Source organism: Lagopus muta, chromosome 6 (assembly GCF_023343835.1).
Source record: "Lagopus muta isolate bLagMut1 chromosome 6, bLagMut1 primary, whole genome shotgun sequence".
NCBI classification, from domain to species: Eukaryota; Metazoa; Chordata; class Aves; order Galliformes; family Phasianidae; genus Lagopus; species Lagopus muta.
Genome location: NC_064438.1, coordinates 26245151 through 26264932, shown reverse-complemented (window position 1 = coordinate 26264932; position 19782 = coordinate 26245151). Strand labels below are relative to the sequence as shown.

Below are 19782 nucleotides of genomic sequence, written 5' to 3'. Positions count from 1 at the left end.
GCCTCGCAAATGGCGGTTCTCGCCGGCGGAAGCTCTCGGGACCTCGAAGAGGCTCTGCCTGACCTCAAGATGGCAGAGCTCCACGCTAGGTCAGGCCGCCGCGGTGCCGACCCCTAGCAAAGATGGCGGCCGCACAGGCGCTGTTTCCCTCACGCCGACCTTCTAGCCACTGCATCTCTGTGGTTAGGCGCCTCGCTATCTAGGCCCGGAAGGAGGGGGCGCTCTGGCGAGCCCGTCTCTATTGTAGAGAGGCGCGGTGCAGGTCGGGCCACTGCCGGAAGGGGAGGGTCACATGACCCCGCGCAGCGCGGCGGAGGCGGCTCGGCGCGGTGTGTTCGCGGCCTAGCGGCGCCTCGGGCCCTCCAGCCCGGCCTCCGGCGGCCTAGCGGCTTCTCCCCGCGCCATCCCAGGCCCGCGCCTCTCGGAGGGGCCGCGGCGGCGCTCCGAACGCGGCTCCTGCCCCGCAGCGAGGGAGGGTGAGCGACATGGGGCCGCGGCGGCCGGAAGGGGGTGGGAAGGTGGCGGCGGCGCCTCGGCCGCCCGCTGAGAGGAGGCGCCTCCGGGGCCGGGCCTGACTCGCGCCGCCGCGCTGCCCTTCTGCTCTTTGGACCGCGGCCGCTCCTCGGCGGGAAGGCGGCGCGGGTCCGGCACCGAGGTTGGGAACGAGAGCGGCCTCGGGGAGGCGCTCGCGGAGCGGCGGCGGGGCCCTTCGTTTCCTCTCCCGCCCAGGAGGCGTGCGGGGCCTTCCGTCCCCCGCGGCCGCGGCGGGACCGCCGGCCCGGCGGAAGGCGAGAGGAGGCGAGACCAAGAAGGAGCGAGCCCGCGGCGGCGCCCGAAGCTGCCCCCGGCCCGCTCCTGGCCGCCCCGGTCCACTGCGGCTTCGTTCGTCGGTGCCACTTCGTGCGAGAAAGCGCTTTTCGGCGGCGTCGCGGCACGGAGGGTAACGTCCCGAGCGCGGCCCGTGGCGGTCATCTCACCGCACGTGTCAGCCTGTGCTCGAGACAAGCGGTCTGAGCCCGTGATACCACCTGTGTTGTGCAGATAGGCGCGTTCTTTTCATGTTTTTTTTTTTGTTTTGTTTTTTTGTTTTTTTCCTTCCTTAGTGGGGAAAGCCCTTTTTCTGCCTGAAGTTTGACTGTTTTGTTCGTGTTTGTTTATCTTTTTTGTTTATTAAAATGTAGACTAGCGACATCCTGAACAGAACTAGTTCTTTTTTTTTTTTTTTTTTTTTTTAAATGACAGCAGATCTTACGTGGCCTCACAGGAAATAGAATCTTAAACTTCTGTCGTTCTTGGTCTGTTCTACTTAAAATGACTGCGCACAGTTCTTTATTTATTCATCTGTAAAGTAGCAAGGCATTGCTACTGGTATTGCATCAGCATTTACCAAAGGTGGCCCAGAACAGCTTGAGCACTGGCTGTTTTCTTCCTTCTCCTGTGGAGGAGCTGCTTTGCACACTGCTTCACATTTCTCACTTCTGTCTCTTGACGTTCCCTTACGTGTAGCAATGTCCCAGCCCTGTTTGTCTTTTGGGAACAGTCAATAGCAAAGTGAAGATGGAAGGCCATTTATTTTACTGACAAGAGCTTAATACAAGCTCAGAATTAAAAATGAAATCCAAGGTTAAAAATTCTGATGGTGTGATTAATAGAGCTCTGGGTAAGGAGCTTTCAGACTGAGGCTTTGTTTCAGGTAAGCAAGTTGCTTTTTCAGTTTGTATTTTACAGTAATTTGGTTTCCAACTTAACTTATTACAGTGATCTTTTTATATCATTTCCAGTGCACAGGCTTAAGCAAGTACTAGTTTTGTTTGGAAACAAATATTGAGAGAAAAGTAATATAGTGATTTTCTAACTTGACATGTCTGTTACATTTTCCACTGATGCATCACTTAGCCTCAAGGTAATTTTGGAGAAAACTGTAAAGCTTTATAAGAAAGTGCTGAGCATCATCACTTAAAGAATCTGATAGCTTGAAGGAAGAGAGCCTTCATTTTTAGGGACCTTTCTGAGATGCAGTAATATAGGCAGTATTTCCAATGAGTGACGAACTGTTAAAGTTCATTTTTATTTTGGAATTATTTTTATGATGGAGTGGCTTAAAAGTCCACACACCGTGTGAAGACTGATGTTAGAAGTGGAAGTTAGTGCGGAAGTAGTGACTTCAGTAGGCTGGTTTGCTGTGTATGTTTTCTCCAGTTGTTTTTGAAAGTGTGCTGCTCAGCTCCACCTGTCCTGCCATAAAATGTGTAAAATACTTTGTTATAAATTTACATGCAGGCAGCAACCCAGAGTAGACAATAGAAAAAAAAATTGTATAGGAATGTTCGGTGAAACATTGGGATCAAATACCTTAGTGACTCAGGGTGTTACTACGTAGCATGCTGTTATGCAACAAGCCTGGATTTTGTCACGGCTCTCTTAATCATCTGGAAGTTAAGATTTTAATCAAAGCTGGACTTTGTTTAAATTTCTTTAGGCATGTTTTTTGTTTACTCTCCCCCTGTTTGAGGGATTAGGCAGTATCTCGGTATGACTTGATGTAAAGTCTTGAAGTGCATTAATTTTGTTTTTGCTTTATTTAGGATTTCTGTGGTTGATTTTGGCTTTGTTTAGTTGGTAGTCGAACAGTAGATGTTACAACTGTTTCATGAGGAGCAACTTCTGAAAGCAATGAAAATATTTTACAGGTTTTCAATGAAAGTGATGATGTGTTAACACACTTATAAACACTAGGGAGGTGAATTGTGTGCTGGGTGAAATTAAGATGCTGCTGAGCAGGTGGTACAGCTGCCACTTCTAAATGCAGTAGTTGCCAGTGTCTTTCACTAAACTTGTGTTCAGCATATGATGTATCTCCTCACCCTCTTACCAGAAAAAAATAGAAGAAACCAGAAATATGTTTAAAAAAAATGCTATATTTTAAAAAAATATATGTTTGCAATGCTATCTACTTGTGGTTACTCTCCTCTTATCAGCAAATTTAGGAGTTACAGATAATGCATGGGGCAGCAGTACTTGAATGATAGCGACTCTTGTTTCACGGTACCTCTGAGCTCTGTGTAGCCCCGGACAGGAGCCCAGCATAGCCCCAGTCTTCTGCCCTGGACATTTCATTGCATGCCTCAGAGCAGGCATGTGGCTGCCCAGCAGAGCTCAGGCTCATGGGTAGAACACTCAGAATTAATAAGTCTCAGGAGGTTTTACCAAACCTTTGGACCATGAGGGCATTTTTGCACTCTGTTTCAGAAGGTTGGTGCTGTGGACTGCAGTCAATGTGTGGTTCCATCAGGACTCAGTAACTGGAAGAGCACTGAATGAAAGCAGCCGAGCTCCTTCTGGAGCACTGTAGCTGTGCTTGTGTAGCGCCTGCCTTAGTTAAGGAGCCAGGCAGGATTTTATCTGGGTTTGCTTAGAGTAAGCTCAGATGTTTTGCTGTCCAGGGCATTGTTAATTTGCAGCTTATAAAAATTGTCCAAGTGTAACAGCGTGCTGCTACATTACTTTGTTAACTGAGATCAGGAGTGTGCTGTTTGAATAAGACTCACAGTGGTCTTCACTTGGGAAGCCTTGTGTCATATCACCTTATACCATAGTAGTGAATGAACTGGATTCTTTCTATATGAAAACATATTGAAAACTTACAGTTTCACCTGCAGTTTTTTGTACCTCCTCAAAGTGTAGTGGGAGCTTTGAGGTCTCAGCTCCATCTAACCTAGCAGACCCCGTGTTGTAGTGCCCTTCTTGCTGATGCAGGCATAGCCTAAATTGACTACATTTAGAGTATGACATAGGTTCATCTTTCTGGGTGATGATTTCAGAATTTTTAATATTTTCTGGCCAGATACTTGCTGTATAGCTGCATCTTTTTGGCCACCACTAAATTCATACAAATTGACGTCTCCCTTAAAGTGCTGCTGCTTCTTCATAGTTGTTTTATACACCTGACTTTACATGAGCTCGTACCTCTGTAAGTCGACCAAGATTTTAAGGATTCCAAGACTTCAATTCCTTACTTGAATGTTTTAATATTTTAGAGGAAATGTGAAGATCACCACAGAAAGTACACCAGACAGTGGTAACTGTGCTGTGCCTGTGGGGTTTAGGACAGTCTCTAAGAGAAAGGTACTGAGATTTGTACCACTGCTCTCCCTGGATCTAGCTTGGAGTCTCATTCCATGCCCAAGCCATAGTTTGTAGTTCCTTATGAATGCAAGTCTCCTCTACATGCTGGAGCAGAATATATAGCTCTTGTGCTCCAGCTATTTGCAGCGAAAATGTGCTTCTTCCTTCCCTTCGTTACAGCTTCTTGTCTGCTGCAAGAGTTAGGTTACATCTTATTCTCACATCTGAATCTCTTGTGTCTTCAATGAGCAGTTTAAGTCTTGGTTCCCACTGAGTCACAAAGTTTTTCTAATGGAATCTGAACTAGGTTGTTTTGTCTGCTGATTTCATGTTAGTGGGTACATAACAGCAGCAGGAAACGGGCCAAGGTTTTCTCTGCATCAGTGTCCCAGGCAGCAGAGGTGCTAGCAGTGGATCATGCAAGATTTAAGGCAGCAGCAGAATGTCTTGCTAGCTGTTGTCAAAATAACCATACAGATATTGGGGGAAAAAGAGTGCCTCAAGTAAAATGAAACCCTGCAGACAACTGTATGTTTCACATCCACCTGACTAGGTGACTGAAAGACTACATTTGATCTCTGCTTGCTGATGTTACTTTTGTGTAGTAATAATTACTTGTCTGACTCTTTGCTTTTTGATTTCAGTAAAAACTTGAAGAAAAAGCCCTCTGCCTGTGCACATGTGAGATGTCCATTAAGCTCAGTACATTTCAGCACTTCTTAATTCAAAGAACTTTTTCACTTCTTATTCCCTAGGCTTTTTTATGCTTCCCTAAAATGGTGTCTTAAATAAAGTGCTTATTAGAGCAAGAAGAGGGACTGCACCTACTGGCAGCTTGGAAAATTCCTTTCTCAGTTATTTTTGTTTGTTTAACAGACCTCTCATTTATGTCCTGTGGTCCTCAAATTGCATAACCTTACTGCGGCCGCTTTGGAACGTCTGACCAGCAAGATAATTACTCTGGCATCCTGTTCCAAAACTGCTTTGAATTTTTGTCTAGTTCCCTATCAACTGAAATATAGATAAAGACTAAGGACAAGGATAGGCCTTGAAGATCCTAATTTCCTGCCTTTCTGGGACTCTTGACAGATTTTGCTGTTTTATTTGCTGTTCTTGTTGAAACAGCGTAGTGTAGTGATACAAAGATGAATAATATGGGATTTCTAGACTGTTCCATGCCATCCAAGCTTTACATTGTAGAGGAGAACCTGCTGGCACGTAGACTCTTCAGTCTATAAACAACATTTTCACATTGTATGGAATGTGGAGGAAAGATTTGCCATCTTGTTTCTTACCTTCTCGTACCATCTTAGAGACCTTGTGTAAAAGGAGTGTGTCTTTTCTCTTGGTGTGATGCAGATGAATGCTTTCTGGGGCCAATTAATGAATGCAGTCATTGCAAACCTCTTGTGACTGAAGCAATACATCTTCAGGCAAATTGTGCTATGGGGTCACAGGTGTGCTCTTGTGCCCGAATAAATAATTTCTGCAGTTCCAAAGATATGAGCAAGAACATCCAGGTTTCTCTCAAATCTTCTCCGGTAGGCTGTATGCACTTGTCCTTCACAGCTGTTTATCAGCTCTTTGGGAATGTGGTTTTGCTACAGGGTTATCTTCTTTTTGAGCTCTTTTAATTGCATCTGCTATTATGGTAAAGTACTGATACTAGCTCTTACTTCTACTAATTAAGATTATCATTAGGTACTTGCTCTTTATACATGTGTGAAGTCACATTTGTATCTAGCAAACTCATCTCCTGGTTTGTGTTCAGTGATAGGAAACCGGGTATGCATCATCCCATCTACAGATCTGCTTTAGTTATCAGCATTTTGTTCATTGTAATTCTTGTTCTCAAGGCCTTCTGTCATGGTTCTGACTTGCGTTTGCCTGTTTGGAATACAAACTGCACTGCAGCCTACAGTACTGCTCAGTCTTTTAGGTAACATAGATGTGTACATGGGAAGCTCGCTGGGCTCTTATCTGCTACTCTTCATGACTTCTGTGTATATAATCCAGGGCATTTGAAGTTTCAGAGCTTCCTCGGCATGGTATGGATGTCCCTATGTGCTCATGACAAAATACAGGCATGAGAAGTTACTGCTGAGTAATTTAGTGTGTTTTAACAAGGGTAGTGACAGAGATTTAAACTGTATGACCAGCTGTGGGTGTCGGCAACCAGTGCTCCTTCTGGTCTTCAGGAGTGAAAGCCAAGACTTAACTGTGTAAGGTTGCTGGTTAAATACTGGAAGCGAGAGCATTGGTTTTGCTAAGAGTGATCTTGCGTCTTATTGGGTGGTGTCTGTTGTGGGGTCAGTAATATCTGTGTAACAGTAACTGTCTGAGTAGAAAAACAATGTTAAATGTTCTATTCTCTATGATAGCACATTGGCCCTCGGCTCCCAGGCTATCCTCCATGATGAACTCTAAAAGGTCTGTGAGCTGGGAAGTTAAAAATAGGTCAGAGGACCTTCTTCCAAGTGTTTAACTGCCTCCATTCTGGAGCCTGGGGTTTTCTCCAGTGTCTTTGTTGTTACCTCAATTCCTGTCGGTGCTGTACCTGAGGATTCCCCAGTTCTTTCTATGAAATTGTGCTGTGGTTGTATTGTGTATGATCGTTTCTTGTTCTGGAGAACTACTTGCCTTATTGAAGAGGGCATTCCAAACTTGCTTCTGCTTTTAGATACTGCAAAGAAAAAAAGCTTCATTTTGAAGAAACAGCATGCATGCCATTAAATGCTGTTTAGTTCACATTCTTTGTAAAACATTGGAATGAAGAGGCACATAATGGTTCTGGTGGTTTTTTTTCAGTGCTTTTTTGTTGGTAAAGAATACTTGTACTAGAGGAAACTTTTCCCTAACTTATTGTTAAAAATAGTTTTAATTTGTAGGTGAATGTCCATATAAAGCTCGAAAGTCATTAGATATGTATCATTTGTACTGCTTTTGTGATTTATCTTGACCAACTAATACAGTTTTCCTTTGCTGTCCTTTTGACAGATTGCTTCTGTAAGAATGTCTTTCCCACCTCATTTGAATCGCCCTCCAATGGGGATCCCAACTCTTCCCCCTGGGATTCCACCTCCACAGTTTCCTGGCTTTCCTCCACCTGTGCCTCCTGGTAAGTTGGTAGTATATGAAGCTGTTGCAGAAAGAAATTCCTGTTTGTTATAAGCTGCTATTTTCCAGAAGTTACTGTGTTTAATTGTATTTCAGTAACATTGATTTGTGTGCATTGCAATCGTGTCTCTAGTTTAGCTACACAATGTGGCAGGTGCACAAACTCTGTTTGGTCTGCACTGTCTGCTTACTTCTGACCAGAAATCAATCTGATAGATGTAATTCCAGTTTTACTGGTATTTTACTGTTCTTTTGTTTAAACCTGAAGCTAGATTGTCATTTTTGTTAGGTGTTTTAAGAGTCACTTCTTTGGCAGTGTGCAGGTTTTGACTACTTTCAAATAAGCCATTGTAATAGCTTTTGGAAGCACTTGTCTACACCAAATATGCACAGTGTGAAAATATAGGAATAACTTTCAGAGAAGCTTCACCTTCTTACGTTGTTTTCTGTTTTTTTTCCCTCATAAATCCATCTCAGAAATATCATTTCTTTGTCTTCTCTTCTTACATACTTTCTTCCACACATCTTGCTATCTTAGTTGTGTTGCTCATTTCTTAGAATCTTCCCAGAACTAATTCTATTTTTTTTTTTTCCTTCTTCATCTTCAAGGTCAGTTTTTCATTTTTGTGAGTGTGTTTGTTGAAACTTCAATTTATGATCTGGGACCACCTTTTAATTTTTTCTATATGTTGCCAACAGTGTCAGGAGTCTGGACAGGGGGGTGTAGAGAGGAATACTACAGAGAATTATCCCTTTAAAATTCATAACAGAAGGGCAACAGAAAATAATTTCTGTCTGTATGGTCTTGAGCTGTGTTGTGCACAAGTTTCTAGACAATAAAGGCTTTCAAAAACCTGGCTGGATGCAGAAATGGTTTGTGCACACTCATTCATCGTGCTAGGCCTTACTAATGGGTGGGTTCTTTTTTTTTCTTCTTCCTCTTATATCCATGAGATTCTGTTTTTTGCTAAAGGTAGAGTTGTTGATTAGTCAACATCAAAGACTTCAGGCTGAATTTTAAACTGTACCTCTTATCTTTATTAGTTTTGATTTATGTAGTTTTGTATGAAAAATCAGATGCTTTTAAAAACGGCTTTCTGAAAAATATTTTACATTTCTGTTCTAAACACTTGCTTCTTAACATACACAGTTTATGCACAATTTTTATGCAGTTGCTATTTGAATTTTTATAAAAATTGTCTTCAGTACTAATAATCCAAATAGACTGTGAATTGGAGGAGCCTGGTTTTAGGAGGGAGCTTAATTTTTCTCTTTGCAGTAGAAGTATGACTTGCTTACCTGTTGAGTTAGCATCATAGAATCACAGAATGGCCTGGGTTGAAAAGGGCCACAATGCTCATCCAGTTTCAACCCCCCTGCTATGTGCATGGTTGCCAACTGCCAGACCAGGCTGCCCAGAGCCACATCCAGCCTGGTCTTGAATGCCTCCAGGGATGGGGCATCCACTGCCTCCTTGGGCAACCTGTTCCAGTGCATCACCACCTCTGTGTGAAAAACTTCTTCCTAAACCTCTTCTGCCTCTTAAAAGATATGGACTTAATTTCTCAGCCTAAGTGTATGAATAGAGTTGAAAATGCCCACAGTGACCTTTTGGGAGTCTACTCTAAAGTTATTCCATGTGTAAAATTGCAATTAAAATATGTTTAATTAATTAATTAAAATAGGTTGCTAAGTGCTCAGCAACAACAAAAAAAATTATCCAACTGTAAAAATAAGTCTGCTAGAACAGTGTGCTTGTGCAAAAATGAAGGCGGGAAGAGTGTTTTGCATTTCCACTCGCATTTCCATCTTGAAATGTGAAAGACTCAAAAGGGAGGTGATTTAGTATTTCTTGTCTTCTGTGAAAATCAGGTACAAGTTATAAAGCTTAAATGTCTTTCCATAGATAAGAAACGTTCTGTGAGGTCACATCAGCAGGCCATATGGCCTTATATTTTGTCTGAGCTGTGGGAATAGGTGGTGATATTTAGACGTATGCGTGCACCCATCTGCTTTTCATGTCTGAAACTGAAGTCTCCACAACTGATAAATTGAGGATGTTAGAGTGTCATCTTTTTGCACTTCCTTTATCTGCTTCTGGTCTCAACCATTCTTGAGCGTTTTTATGCTTTTAGAATATGTTAATACTGTCTTGACTGTCACTTCTTGTTCCAAATTCCAGCAGGTCATTACCAGCTGTGTAAAAGTGCTACTTCCTTATTATGTCTGTTGTTAAACCCCCTATCCTCCTGAATTGTGAGCATTTAGCAAATGGCATTTTTTGGTCTTTCTCATCACGTTCCATGCAAGCCTTTACATTTGGAGTATCTCAGAGAGTAAATTCTTTTGTTGCCAAGAAGCTGCTTCAAAACTCAAGTCAGGTATTTGCTCTTCTCTGAGCAGTTGGTATGTAAAGGTAAACAGCATTTATTATGACTAGGTATTAGCTAAGATGATAGTGTTTAAAGCCATCAGTGAGTATTGTGGGGGATAGAAGGATATTGCATATAATTTCACACTATTAAATAGTGGTGTTAATTAGAATTTAAAGGACTTAAGCTCAATAATTAATAAGATAGTGTGCTTCTGAATTGTTTTGTTTTGTTTTTTAATGCAACCTTTATTAAGCTATTTCATAAACAATAAAGAATGCCAGCAGGCTTCATGCTATTGAACCTCAGCCCCAAACAGTATGAAGTAGTGATTATGTTGTTGGAACTGAGCAAGTAAGGAATGAGATTGCTTTTGGACTTAGGATGCTTTTTTGTCTATAGAATTCTCAACCTCATTAATCTTCTTGAGCTATTGCTGTTTGAATATGCTTTTAAAATATGTTTGTTTGTGAAGAACGAGGCCAAAATGAGAATGTGTTAAAAGTGGTCAGGACATTCATGTTCTGCAAGTGTGCAAAGGCAGTGCTTGAGTGCTTAAGGAATTGCTGGTAATCAATACTCTAAAACTCTCGTGTCACCAAAATTGCTGTCTGGTTTAGTAATCATGACTGCAAGCAATTCATCTGTGTTTATCAGTATTCTTAACTGGACAGATTAATATTAATGTCTTGTCTTTCTCAGGGACCCCCATGATTCCTGTGCCGATGGGCATTATGGCTCCTGCTCCAACTGTAAGTGTTACGAGGATGAGTTTCATGCATAGATTTCAACAGGTTTTTTTTTTTGTCTTCTGAACTATTTCTGAACTTTTCATTAAAAAGACATACTGCAAAAGGAAGTTTTTAATCTTTATTTCAATTATTGTGCTAATTAAAGTATAAAAGCTATTTATTTTGACCTGTAGGTGAATTAGCATTTTAGTGATTTTGCATAAGAAATCTCCCCAAAATACTGATTTTTTTTTTTTTTTTTTTTTTTTTTTTTTTTTTAATAGTTTGCATTATCTGTTAGAGAAAGATATGTTTGTGGTAACCAGTGGTGTTCAGCAGAAAAATGCTGGAACAAATACGTTGTTCACTTTCCTGATAACATTATTGAAGCTGACACATCTAGAAGGACTTTTGAGAGGAGAAGCTCAGTGCATATCTACTCTTACTTTAGTGGAAGATGTGCAGCAGTTTGGAACAGATGTTCGTGTCTGTCTCTGTACAGTTTGTTCTGCAAGTAGTTGCTACTTAACTGAAAGCAACTGGCTATGAGCTGTGTACCTTCCAACTAAACAAGTAGTGTTTATTTGCTCTGAAAGCTTTTAAGACCTGTCGTATGTCCACTGAAGCCTTTTGAGACCTAAATCAGAGTTACTGTTATGCTTGCAGCTTTTATTTTTTAAGCATCCAGCACACTGTTAGGTGCAGTGCTTCAGCTTCCAGTGACTCACGTCACAAATGAGTAATGTGTAAAACAAATGATGTTTAATATTACTGTGTGCTCACCATGCATACTGTAACTTCCAGAAGCCATGTTCAGCTATACCTTTTTTCTGTCTATCTTTATCAAAAAATGACGTTCTCTTGATGTTGTATGAATATTGAAACATGAAATGTTTATTGTTTACTCGCTGTAAACTTAACCAAGGGTCATATAAAGGGAGAATTTTCAAATTCATGTCTGTCCTGTTTTGTTTTTAAAAATTTAAATAGGGGCAGGGGGGACAAAAACAACAGCAGTGCTTTATTTTATATTCTCTCCTCCTCTTTCTAGGTATTAGTTCCTACCACAGTGTCTATGGTTGGAAAACACTTAGGAGTGAGGAAAGATCACCCTGGCTTAAAGAACAAAGAAAACGATGAAAACAGCGGTCCCACGACCACCGTTTTTGTGGGTAACATTTCTGAGAAGGCCTCGGACATGCTCATACGGCAGCTTCTAGCAGTAAGTGTGGTGGGCTGCCTGTTGATTTAATCCCTGGCTAATAAATAAAGTTGTGAGTAGTGAAGTTGAAACTAAACACAGAGTTGGTCATACTCACTGGATTAGCAGTCCAGTGGGTTTGACCTTGTAGCTGGTAAATAAGGGAAGAGTAATTTTTTTTTAGCTGTGTGTGTCAGTGAATATAGACATGGCTTGTTTTTAGTAGAGCTTATTCTTTTCACTTTGTGTGCACCAAGTGTTAACTTTTTTTTATGTTTCAAACAAAATACTCAGACATATCTTTAATATCTTTAATGCAGAAATGTGGCTTGGTTTTGAGTTGGAAGAGAGTGCAAGGGGCGTCTGGAAAACTTCAAGGTAATGTTCACGCTTTTCAAGATCTCTGATCAAAGTAGTGTTTTTATTACTTGGCAGATTTTGAAATGTTTGACATGCTGTTATTTTAATAGTTATTGTATTTAATATCTTTTAACAGTTCAATATTGTTTTATTCTTCCTCATATAGAGTTAGAGTTTTCTGTCCTTGAAATCAACGCAGAGGAAAAAAAAAAAAAAAAAAAAAAAAAAAAAAAAACAAAATTACAAAAGATTAAATGTAAAACTGTATTTGAGGGGACAGTGTTCACTTTTCTGAGACTAAATCAGGTGTTTATAGAGCATCTGAGAGATAGTTACCAGCCCTCACTTAAGTTCCAAGGGAGTGGCAGTGTTCCAGGGCAGTGTTATTAGTAGTCATTTCTATCACTGTGTATCATCCTTAACCTCCTTAACAGGAAGCTTTCCTTATTAAAAGTTTTTCATCCCTATCCCCAGATTGTACTGATTTTTTTTTTTTTTTTCCCTATAATCTTTGTCCATTGGATGTATGAAACAATTAGGGCTATTCTTCTGTTAATGTTTTCCTAGGTTTTTCTATTTTAATATTTCTTATAATTTAATATTATAATAATATATAACAATTGTTTTTTTATCTCTCATATATGATTATTTAATTTTCACAATGTTTTTTTTCCCTCACAACTTTCTGTAACTGTTGTGAAATGCTCTAGATTAATGCTGTACTGTTGAATGATGTCCTTGATCTTCAGACAGTTGCAAATCTGAGATGTCTCTTTGTATAGGCTACATTTATTAGCTAAGATCATTTTAAATGCTTTACAAACTATAGTGTAGTGTGTTGCTTTGACTTAATTCATGAGGCTATTCCTTATATCAAAAGTTAATGCAATTAATTATCTTTCTGTATCTTTGTTTTAAGTAGAGGAGTATCTGTGTTCATAGTTTGATTCAAAACATAATACTTGTTTGTTTAAACAAAGATAATTGCCTATAGAGCTTTAACACATTTGCTTCTCATTTTAATCATCCATTTCAGCCTTTGGATTTTGTGAATACAAAGAACCTGAATCCACACTACGGGCACTGAGGCTACTCCATGACCTCCAGATAGGAGAGAAGAAACTACTAGTAAAAGTTGATGCAAAGACAAAGGCTCAGCTAGATGAATGGAAAGCAAAGAAAAAGGCCTCTAATGGGGTGTGTATATTATATATGACATCTATTATTTTGACAGGAAGGCAATGTAATGTGCTTTTTAGATCAGGCTGTAAGCTGGTCTGCTAGTTTCTTTTCTTGTCTCTGCCACTAATTCACTTTAGGTTTTTGCCAGAATTGAATTAATGAGTATGAAGATGTAATGAAAGGAAATGAAATGGAAGCCCTTAATTCACAAGTACTCTTGAAAACTTATACCATGTTTACAACAAATGAGTGAATTAACCCACTTAGAGCTGTTTAAAATTTATTACCCCTTTTAGGTGAACTTACACAACGCTGTAGATTAACACGAACACAGTTATGTACAAGTTAGCTTTGTTTCACTTTTACAGCCATAGAATCATAAAATATCCTGAGATAGAAGGGACCTGTGAGGATTGAGTCCAACTCCTGACTCTGCACAGGGCAGTCTAAAAATTAAACTGTATATCTACAAGCACTGCCCAAATGCTTCTTTGAGACCGACAACCTTGGCGTCACGAACACTTGCCTTGGGAGGTTGTTCCAGTGCCTTTTTCGTCCTCCCAATATAACAAATTCTTCCTTTCTTAAATTCCAGTCTAAATTTTCCCCAATGCAGCGTTAAACCATTCTCTTCTGTCCTGTCACCAATGCACAAATGAGCACCTCCCTCTATGCTCCCTCTCACGAAGAAAATACAGACAGCAATGAGGTCATCTGTTAGGCCTCCTGTAAGTTGGAAAAAATTAAATGTCTTCAGTTGAGCCTCTTTGATGATGTCCTGTGATTGCTTCATCACGTTTGTTACCATCCTGTGGACACGTTGTGCTGTTTTTTTAAACATCTTATGTGCAGTAGCTCAAAAGTACACACAGTACTCAAGGTGAGACTGCACCAATGCCGACTGAACTGGGACGGTCCATATCTCTGAGCAGCTAGCTGTGCTGTCCCTGGTGCACCTCAGGACATAGTTGGCCCCTTTGGCTGCTAGGGCATATTGTTCATCACAGTTGAAGTTAAATCTGCTCGTAGTTATTTATAAAATGCAACTGAATCTATGGAATGAATTAAAGATTAATTCTAAAGTTCAGCTGTACCATGTGGTTCTGTTGCTTCAGTTTTGTTTAAAAATTCTTAAGTTTATGAACTCCAGATTTGTTACTTTGCCAGAGTTTGCAAACTAACTGTTCTTTCCCTTTTATTGACAAATTTTCTGGAAGAAGTTAATGAAAAGGAAATAAGTTCATAATTCAGTAGATGATGCAGGTATCAGACAGTGGGCAGTCATCTCTCAAGTTTGTGTGTTAAAATTAATCTTATCTATTTTTAGCTAAAATAATGCATATTGTGTCACAGGTTGTTGAGCTTGCTCTTAACTATCTTGAAGTACCATAGAGGCCTTAAGATATTCAGTATTTAGAACAATTACTTTCTGTAAAATGAAATTGAGTGGGCTCTTGTTTGGGGAAACACAAATCACATTAGGAAATGAATTTTTAGAAGGTTTAGGTTTGCTAATAAAGGTCTGTAAAGTGAATTGCAAACACACAAGTACTTCTAGTTACTTTTAATGAGAGTTTTCTTTTTTTTATGAAAACTAGACGCATAGTCATCACTTGAAACACTTACTGGTTTTGACTACGTACTCAGTGTGTAGTAATAAATGCAGTAAATGTTCAGTAAAGCAGACTACTAGCAAAATGAGTTTTGAATGAAGTAATACATTAGCTGTGAACCTAGATACAGATTTGTTTGCCCTCTTCCATTTAGACTTTCTTCTTTCCTCTTAGCATCACTTGTAATACTAATGGGTTTAAAACATCAGTGAAGCTTTTGTACAATTAATGAATTTCAGTTTCCGTGAGCTCCTGTGGGTTTTGGGGGCAGTTGATTTAATAAAGTAGAGAGTGCTATTTGCAGCTTTGAAATTGTATTTTTATGATGATAAGAGTGGGTGCCAGTTTTTTGGAAATGTAGAATTAGTGATACTAGCTCCAAACATCTTTTTCATTGTAGTGCTGTGAAGAAAGACTGAGAATTGCCAAGGAATGTTGATAAAGTATATTTTAATCATACTGCTTGAGGTTCTTTTCATACCATCATTGATACGCAGGTGCTGCATCTTTTCTTCAAAATTTTAAAGAAATCAAACATATACACTAATACAGAATTTCTTCAGGGCACATCAAACAAATCTTTATCTAGTTACCTTCTCTACCTGATCACTTCTGCTTCGACCTTTTCAGTTCCACTCTCTGTTATTGCCTTCTAGCTCTTTTCAGTTTGCTCCTCCTTGGCCTGGCATCTCTTAAATCCAAATGAATCCTCCCTTCCCCCCTCACTCTTAGCTGCTGCTCTAACAATTCTTTTCTCATTCCATTTACCCCCTATTGCTTAGTGACACTCAGCTGGAATCTTGCGTGAGATTCCTTTTTTAAGAAAAAAAAAAGACTGAAGGAATTGAGAGGTGAGCTGTCTTGCTCAGTGTGCAGATTGCTGTTTCACCTTGTTGTATGGAATTTAGTTAAATGAATATTGTGTTTGTTCCCTTTAGTCACTAAGGTGGAAAGGGGAAAACAGAAGAGAGGAACTGTGTCAGTTCTGTGGAACTAGTCAGCAATGCTAAGAAAATGTTTGCTGTGCAAGGAATACTTATCTAACAAAGTTTATTCAGTATAATTCTCTGTTAATAACTTGCAACTTTAAAGTTATAGACAGACATTTATATTGCATGGCACCTCAGTAGGCGTTGAGGAACTGATTCTGAAACAGGTTAAAGGTTGTGAAGGAAACAGGGCAGAAGCTGACCATGAGGGGAACTATAATGATTGCCTTTCTATGTGTGCTCTTTTTCCTTAGTCACACACTATCTGTTCTATTTTATTTTGCAATCCTGTGTGTGCTCTCAACTGTCATTCTGCAAGTAAAACTGTGATCCTTTTATTACTGCTAGTGTGAAAAGATTTGAGTAAAAATAAAGCAGTTAGTTACTACTTGGAGGTTATTCTAGTAAAAACTGTTTAAATTAATGAGATGACAAAAGTTGAACTTCTAAAGTAAAACTGTTATTCTCAATTTGTTGATTCCTGTTACCTTGCTATTTTTCCTTAGAATTCCAGACCAGAGACTACAAATGATGATGATGAAGCACTGGATGAGGAAACGAAGAGAAGAGATCAGATAATTAAAGGGGCCATTGATGTCTTAATACGAGAATATTCCAGCGAGCTCAATGCCCCCTCCCAGGAATCTGACTCTCACCCCAGGAAGAAGAAAAAGGAAAAGAAGGAGGACGTATGTGTTTTGATTTTGGACAAAGCAGATTTTTCTTCAACTCACCTTTAAATAATGGCCAAACCTTGTGCAAACGCTTTTAACCTAAACTCATGATGAGAAACCAGATCAAGCATTGATGTCAGCAACAGTTTCATGTTTTATGCTGAAAACTAGTCAGTTATAGAAACTGTCCTTTCAGGATAGTTAAGGAATCTAAGCACCTAAGCTTCTTGGAACAACAGTTTTGAATCTGGGCAGGTTTGAATTGACCTTTCATCCCTCTGAAGGTGGAAATACTGAATTGAGCACAGTTTAAACTGCATGCGCATGTAGGTTTTTCAGATGAGAACTTTAAAAACAACTGTAAAAACTTTCTGCATACTTTGCATTTCCATTGAATAATGCCAGGGCACTTTTGTAATGTGCAGGGATTTGCTCTGGTAGTTTTTGACAAATTTCTCTCTTTCCTTGTGCTATGCATTCCTTTAGTGTACCTTGATCCAACTTGGTTGCAGCTGTTTCTCCACATGTGGACGAACTTCATTAGCTATATATGTGTGATATGTGTGTGCCTCACAAATTTTGGAAGGATCCTTCAGGGATGAAAGGCATATTATAATCTTCCTACTTTACAAAATCACTTTTACACGCATGTGTCAATTTGGCTGGAATTTTTCAGCTGGTTTTACTATATTGTGTAAATGCAAAAAAAAAGTTGTTAAGCAGGAATGAATGTTCTGGTTTTAGACCTGCTTCTGTGAATGACCTTTTTGTTGGTTTAAAACAAACTCTGGAGAAGAGGGATTAAGAATGAACAAACTCAGACTTAGCTTTTCCAGCCAAATTTCTAACCATGGGAAAATGGAGTCTTACACTTGCCATTCTGCACCTAATATGAAAGATTGGAGAATTGTTTGACCAAGATTTTTACACACTTAAGTCTTCCGTAAAGTACCTATGCCAAAGTCAATAATGCAGTTTCAGATATTTATGGAGTTTAAGTGTGGTGCAAGAAGTAACATCTCCCTCAGGGAGTGAATGTATCTTCCCCATAACATTATTAGCCATGGCTAACCCAAGGCATAAGAGTGCTGAGCTGAGAATTTGTCTTTCTTTTCTCTCCCTTCCTTTGGGAGAAGATGCTTTCTTGGATGAGAATTAACAAATAAGTCACTGTCTAATGCTATCAGCTGTTTTTTGTTAGATGCATTGTTAAAATGTGAATTGTCCTGTGAGTACATTTATATGGCGATGAATAAGGACAGGTAGTTACATGCTGTAAGAAGGCATCAGTCTTGAAAGAGTCGAGTGCTGAGTATGTCACTGGGACAGAAAGGCACTCTGCTAGTTTTCTGTGAAGTAAAATTTGACCAATCTGAGCTAGTCAAGTGGATAACATATGCTCTTAGCACTTGTGCATTGAAATTTTACCCCATCATTCCTCCCGTATTGGGAAGAAGGAAAAGAAATTTGAAGTTGCCATCATTGGCCTGTGTGGATAGAGGTGGGAGTGAAGAGATGGTCCTAGCTCATTGTTCTCTTGGCCATAAAAGAGAAGAGAAAGGAGGACTGTGGTCTGGTGGGAAAGGGAAGATGGATGCAGATATGTATGTGTGGGGGGCGGGGAAGCTTGCTAGCTTTGGGGCTTTTGTGCCCTGAAGGGCAGGGGTGCGAAGAAAACTCCCACTGATGTTAGAAACTGAGTCTGGTGTTAGCTCTTATGGGTGAAGGCATGTCTGATATGGGGGAGCTGAAAATGTGTGCGGGGAACTGAGAGTGAGTGGAATCTGTTTTTCAATTTTGAGCACGGGGGAACCTCGCTAATTCGCACTACTAGTTAGTAGGTGCAACTTACCAAATTCTGCGAATTAGCGAGTAAGTCAAGACTCGTGCACCACAAATATACTGATTGTATTGGCAAGTGTAGCTTAGTCTTGTTTATGATGTTTTCATAGCATACTAATATCCTGTAGTATACTTGATAATTCAGTGAAGTCTTAATAATACGAGACCTCACTGCCTATTGAAGTAGTTCAGAGAAGGGAGAATTAGCGAGGTTCTTCTGTAATTTTGTTGAATCAAGAAATAAGATCACAGCAATACGATATTGCTTTATAGTACAAACATACAAAACATTGTTTTTCAGAGTAGTATGCAATCTATTTTTAAAAAAAAAAATCTCCGTGGATTTTTCCGCAGATTTTCCGCAGATTTCCAGTGGCCCCACTGATACCTTATCCACTCATCACCAAGGTTCGTTTACATTGTAGGCTTTGACAATGACTGTGTTTACTGCTAGTTGCCAGATTTGTGACTCTTGTCCATCTGATTTTTTTATTTTTATTTTTTTTCACTCATTAACATCAGACTGTCAGGTTTGGTACTGCAGAAGGACTTTATTTATCTCTTACAAGACTGGTTGAAAAATTCTAACCTTCAGCTTTTCTCTTGTTCTCCCATGTCTGTACAAACAGCTCTTAATGCTTCTCCTCCTGTCCCCCTTGTTTTTTAGGAGGATATAAATGCTATAGAAATGGAGGAAGACAAAAGAGACCTGATATCAAGAGAGATCAGTAAATTCAGAGACACACACAAGGTAGTATTCTTGTTTTTGCGCTTAATACAAATTAGAATTTTTCAAAATCCAAAAAGACACTATTATAAAATTTAGCAGTACATTGCAATATCACTTAAGATGATGCTTATATTAGGTTTAATATACATGTAACTCTTTACCAGTCAAAAAAGACAATTACCACGTTAAAGTGGCCCTTGACATCTTTATGCTAAGGCTTTTGATTGCTGCTGATTATTTTTCAGTCTTCTCACTTTAACATGAATAAAGGCAACTTAAGTTTCTTCACATACATTAAGTCAAGATATTTATAGCTGAAGGCTAAATGGGGCTGCAGTATAAGGCATACACTTGAGTGTGTTTCTGTAGGTAGATTTATAACATAATCCAAGATTTTATGAAGAGTTGAAAGTTGAATTAAATTTAAGTCTTTTATTTTAATAGTTCTAAGTTAAGAGTGGGGGAAAGATTAAAAATAGGTCAGTGGTTACCAGACTTACCAAACTTTAGATGCATGGAAGAACTGTAAATTCCCATAAAGCTAATCTATTCATTGACCCCCACCATTATGATAGAGATCATATGGTGACTAATGCAAGATGAAACTCACAGCTTGGAAAGTAACATGGAATAGGATGTAAGTATGAGCTTCTGTTTTTTATTATACTTATGGATGCCCCCTCAGAAAAATATGCAAAGGGGTAACTGGCTTGGAAATGTTTGTGTACATTAAATCCCACCTTAGCTCTCACTTAAGCAAGTTTCTGTGAATGTTTCTGCTTTGTAGAATGAAACTTGATATATCATAAAGCACAGCTATGCATGTAATGTTCTTGTTTTAATGTT

The 19782-nt window shown here is 39.5% G+C and overlaps 1 protein-coding gene across 3 annotated transcripts in view; it reads left to right on the top strand.

The window, feature by feature from the left end:
• Positions 1 to 280: 280 nt before the first annotated feature.
• Positions 281 to 19782, top strand: part of RBM25 (RNA binding motif protein 25) — a 33329-nt gene continuing 13827 nt past the window's right edge. Inside the window, exons 1-9 of one of the 3 annotated variants that reach the window (XM_048947652.1) lie at positions 281 to 476; positions 7123 to 7243; positions 10317 to 10366; positions 11397 to 11567; positions 11867 to 11924; positions 12943 to 13103; positions 16197 to 16379; positions 18561 to 18614; positions 18874 to 18957. In XM_048947652.1, coding sequence (XP_048803609.1) covers positions 7138 to 7243; positions 10317 to 10366; positions 11397 to 11567; positions 11867 to 11924; positions 12943 to 13103; positions 16197 to 16379; positions 18561 to 18614; positions 18874 to 18957 — 867 coding nt within the window. In that variant the 5' untranslated portion in view covers positions 281 to 476; positions 7123 to 7137. Of the gene's footprint in view, positions 477 to 815; positions 941 to 7122; positions 7244 to 10316; positions 10367 to 11396; positions 11568 to 11866; positions 11925 to 12942; positions 13104 to 16196; positions 16380 to 18560; positions 18615 to 18873; positions 18958 to 19782 lie in introns of those variants that run through there. The other 2 variants (XM_048947653.1, XM_048947654.1) reach the window with 2 other exon arrangements.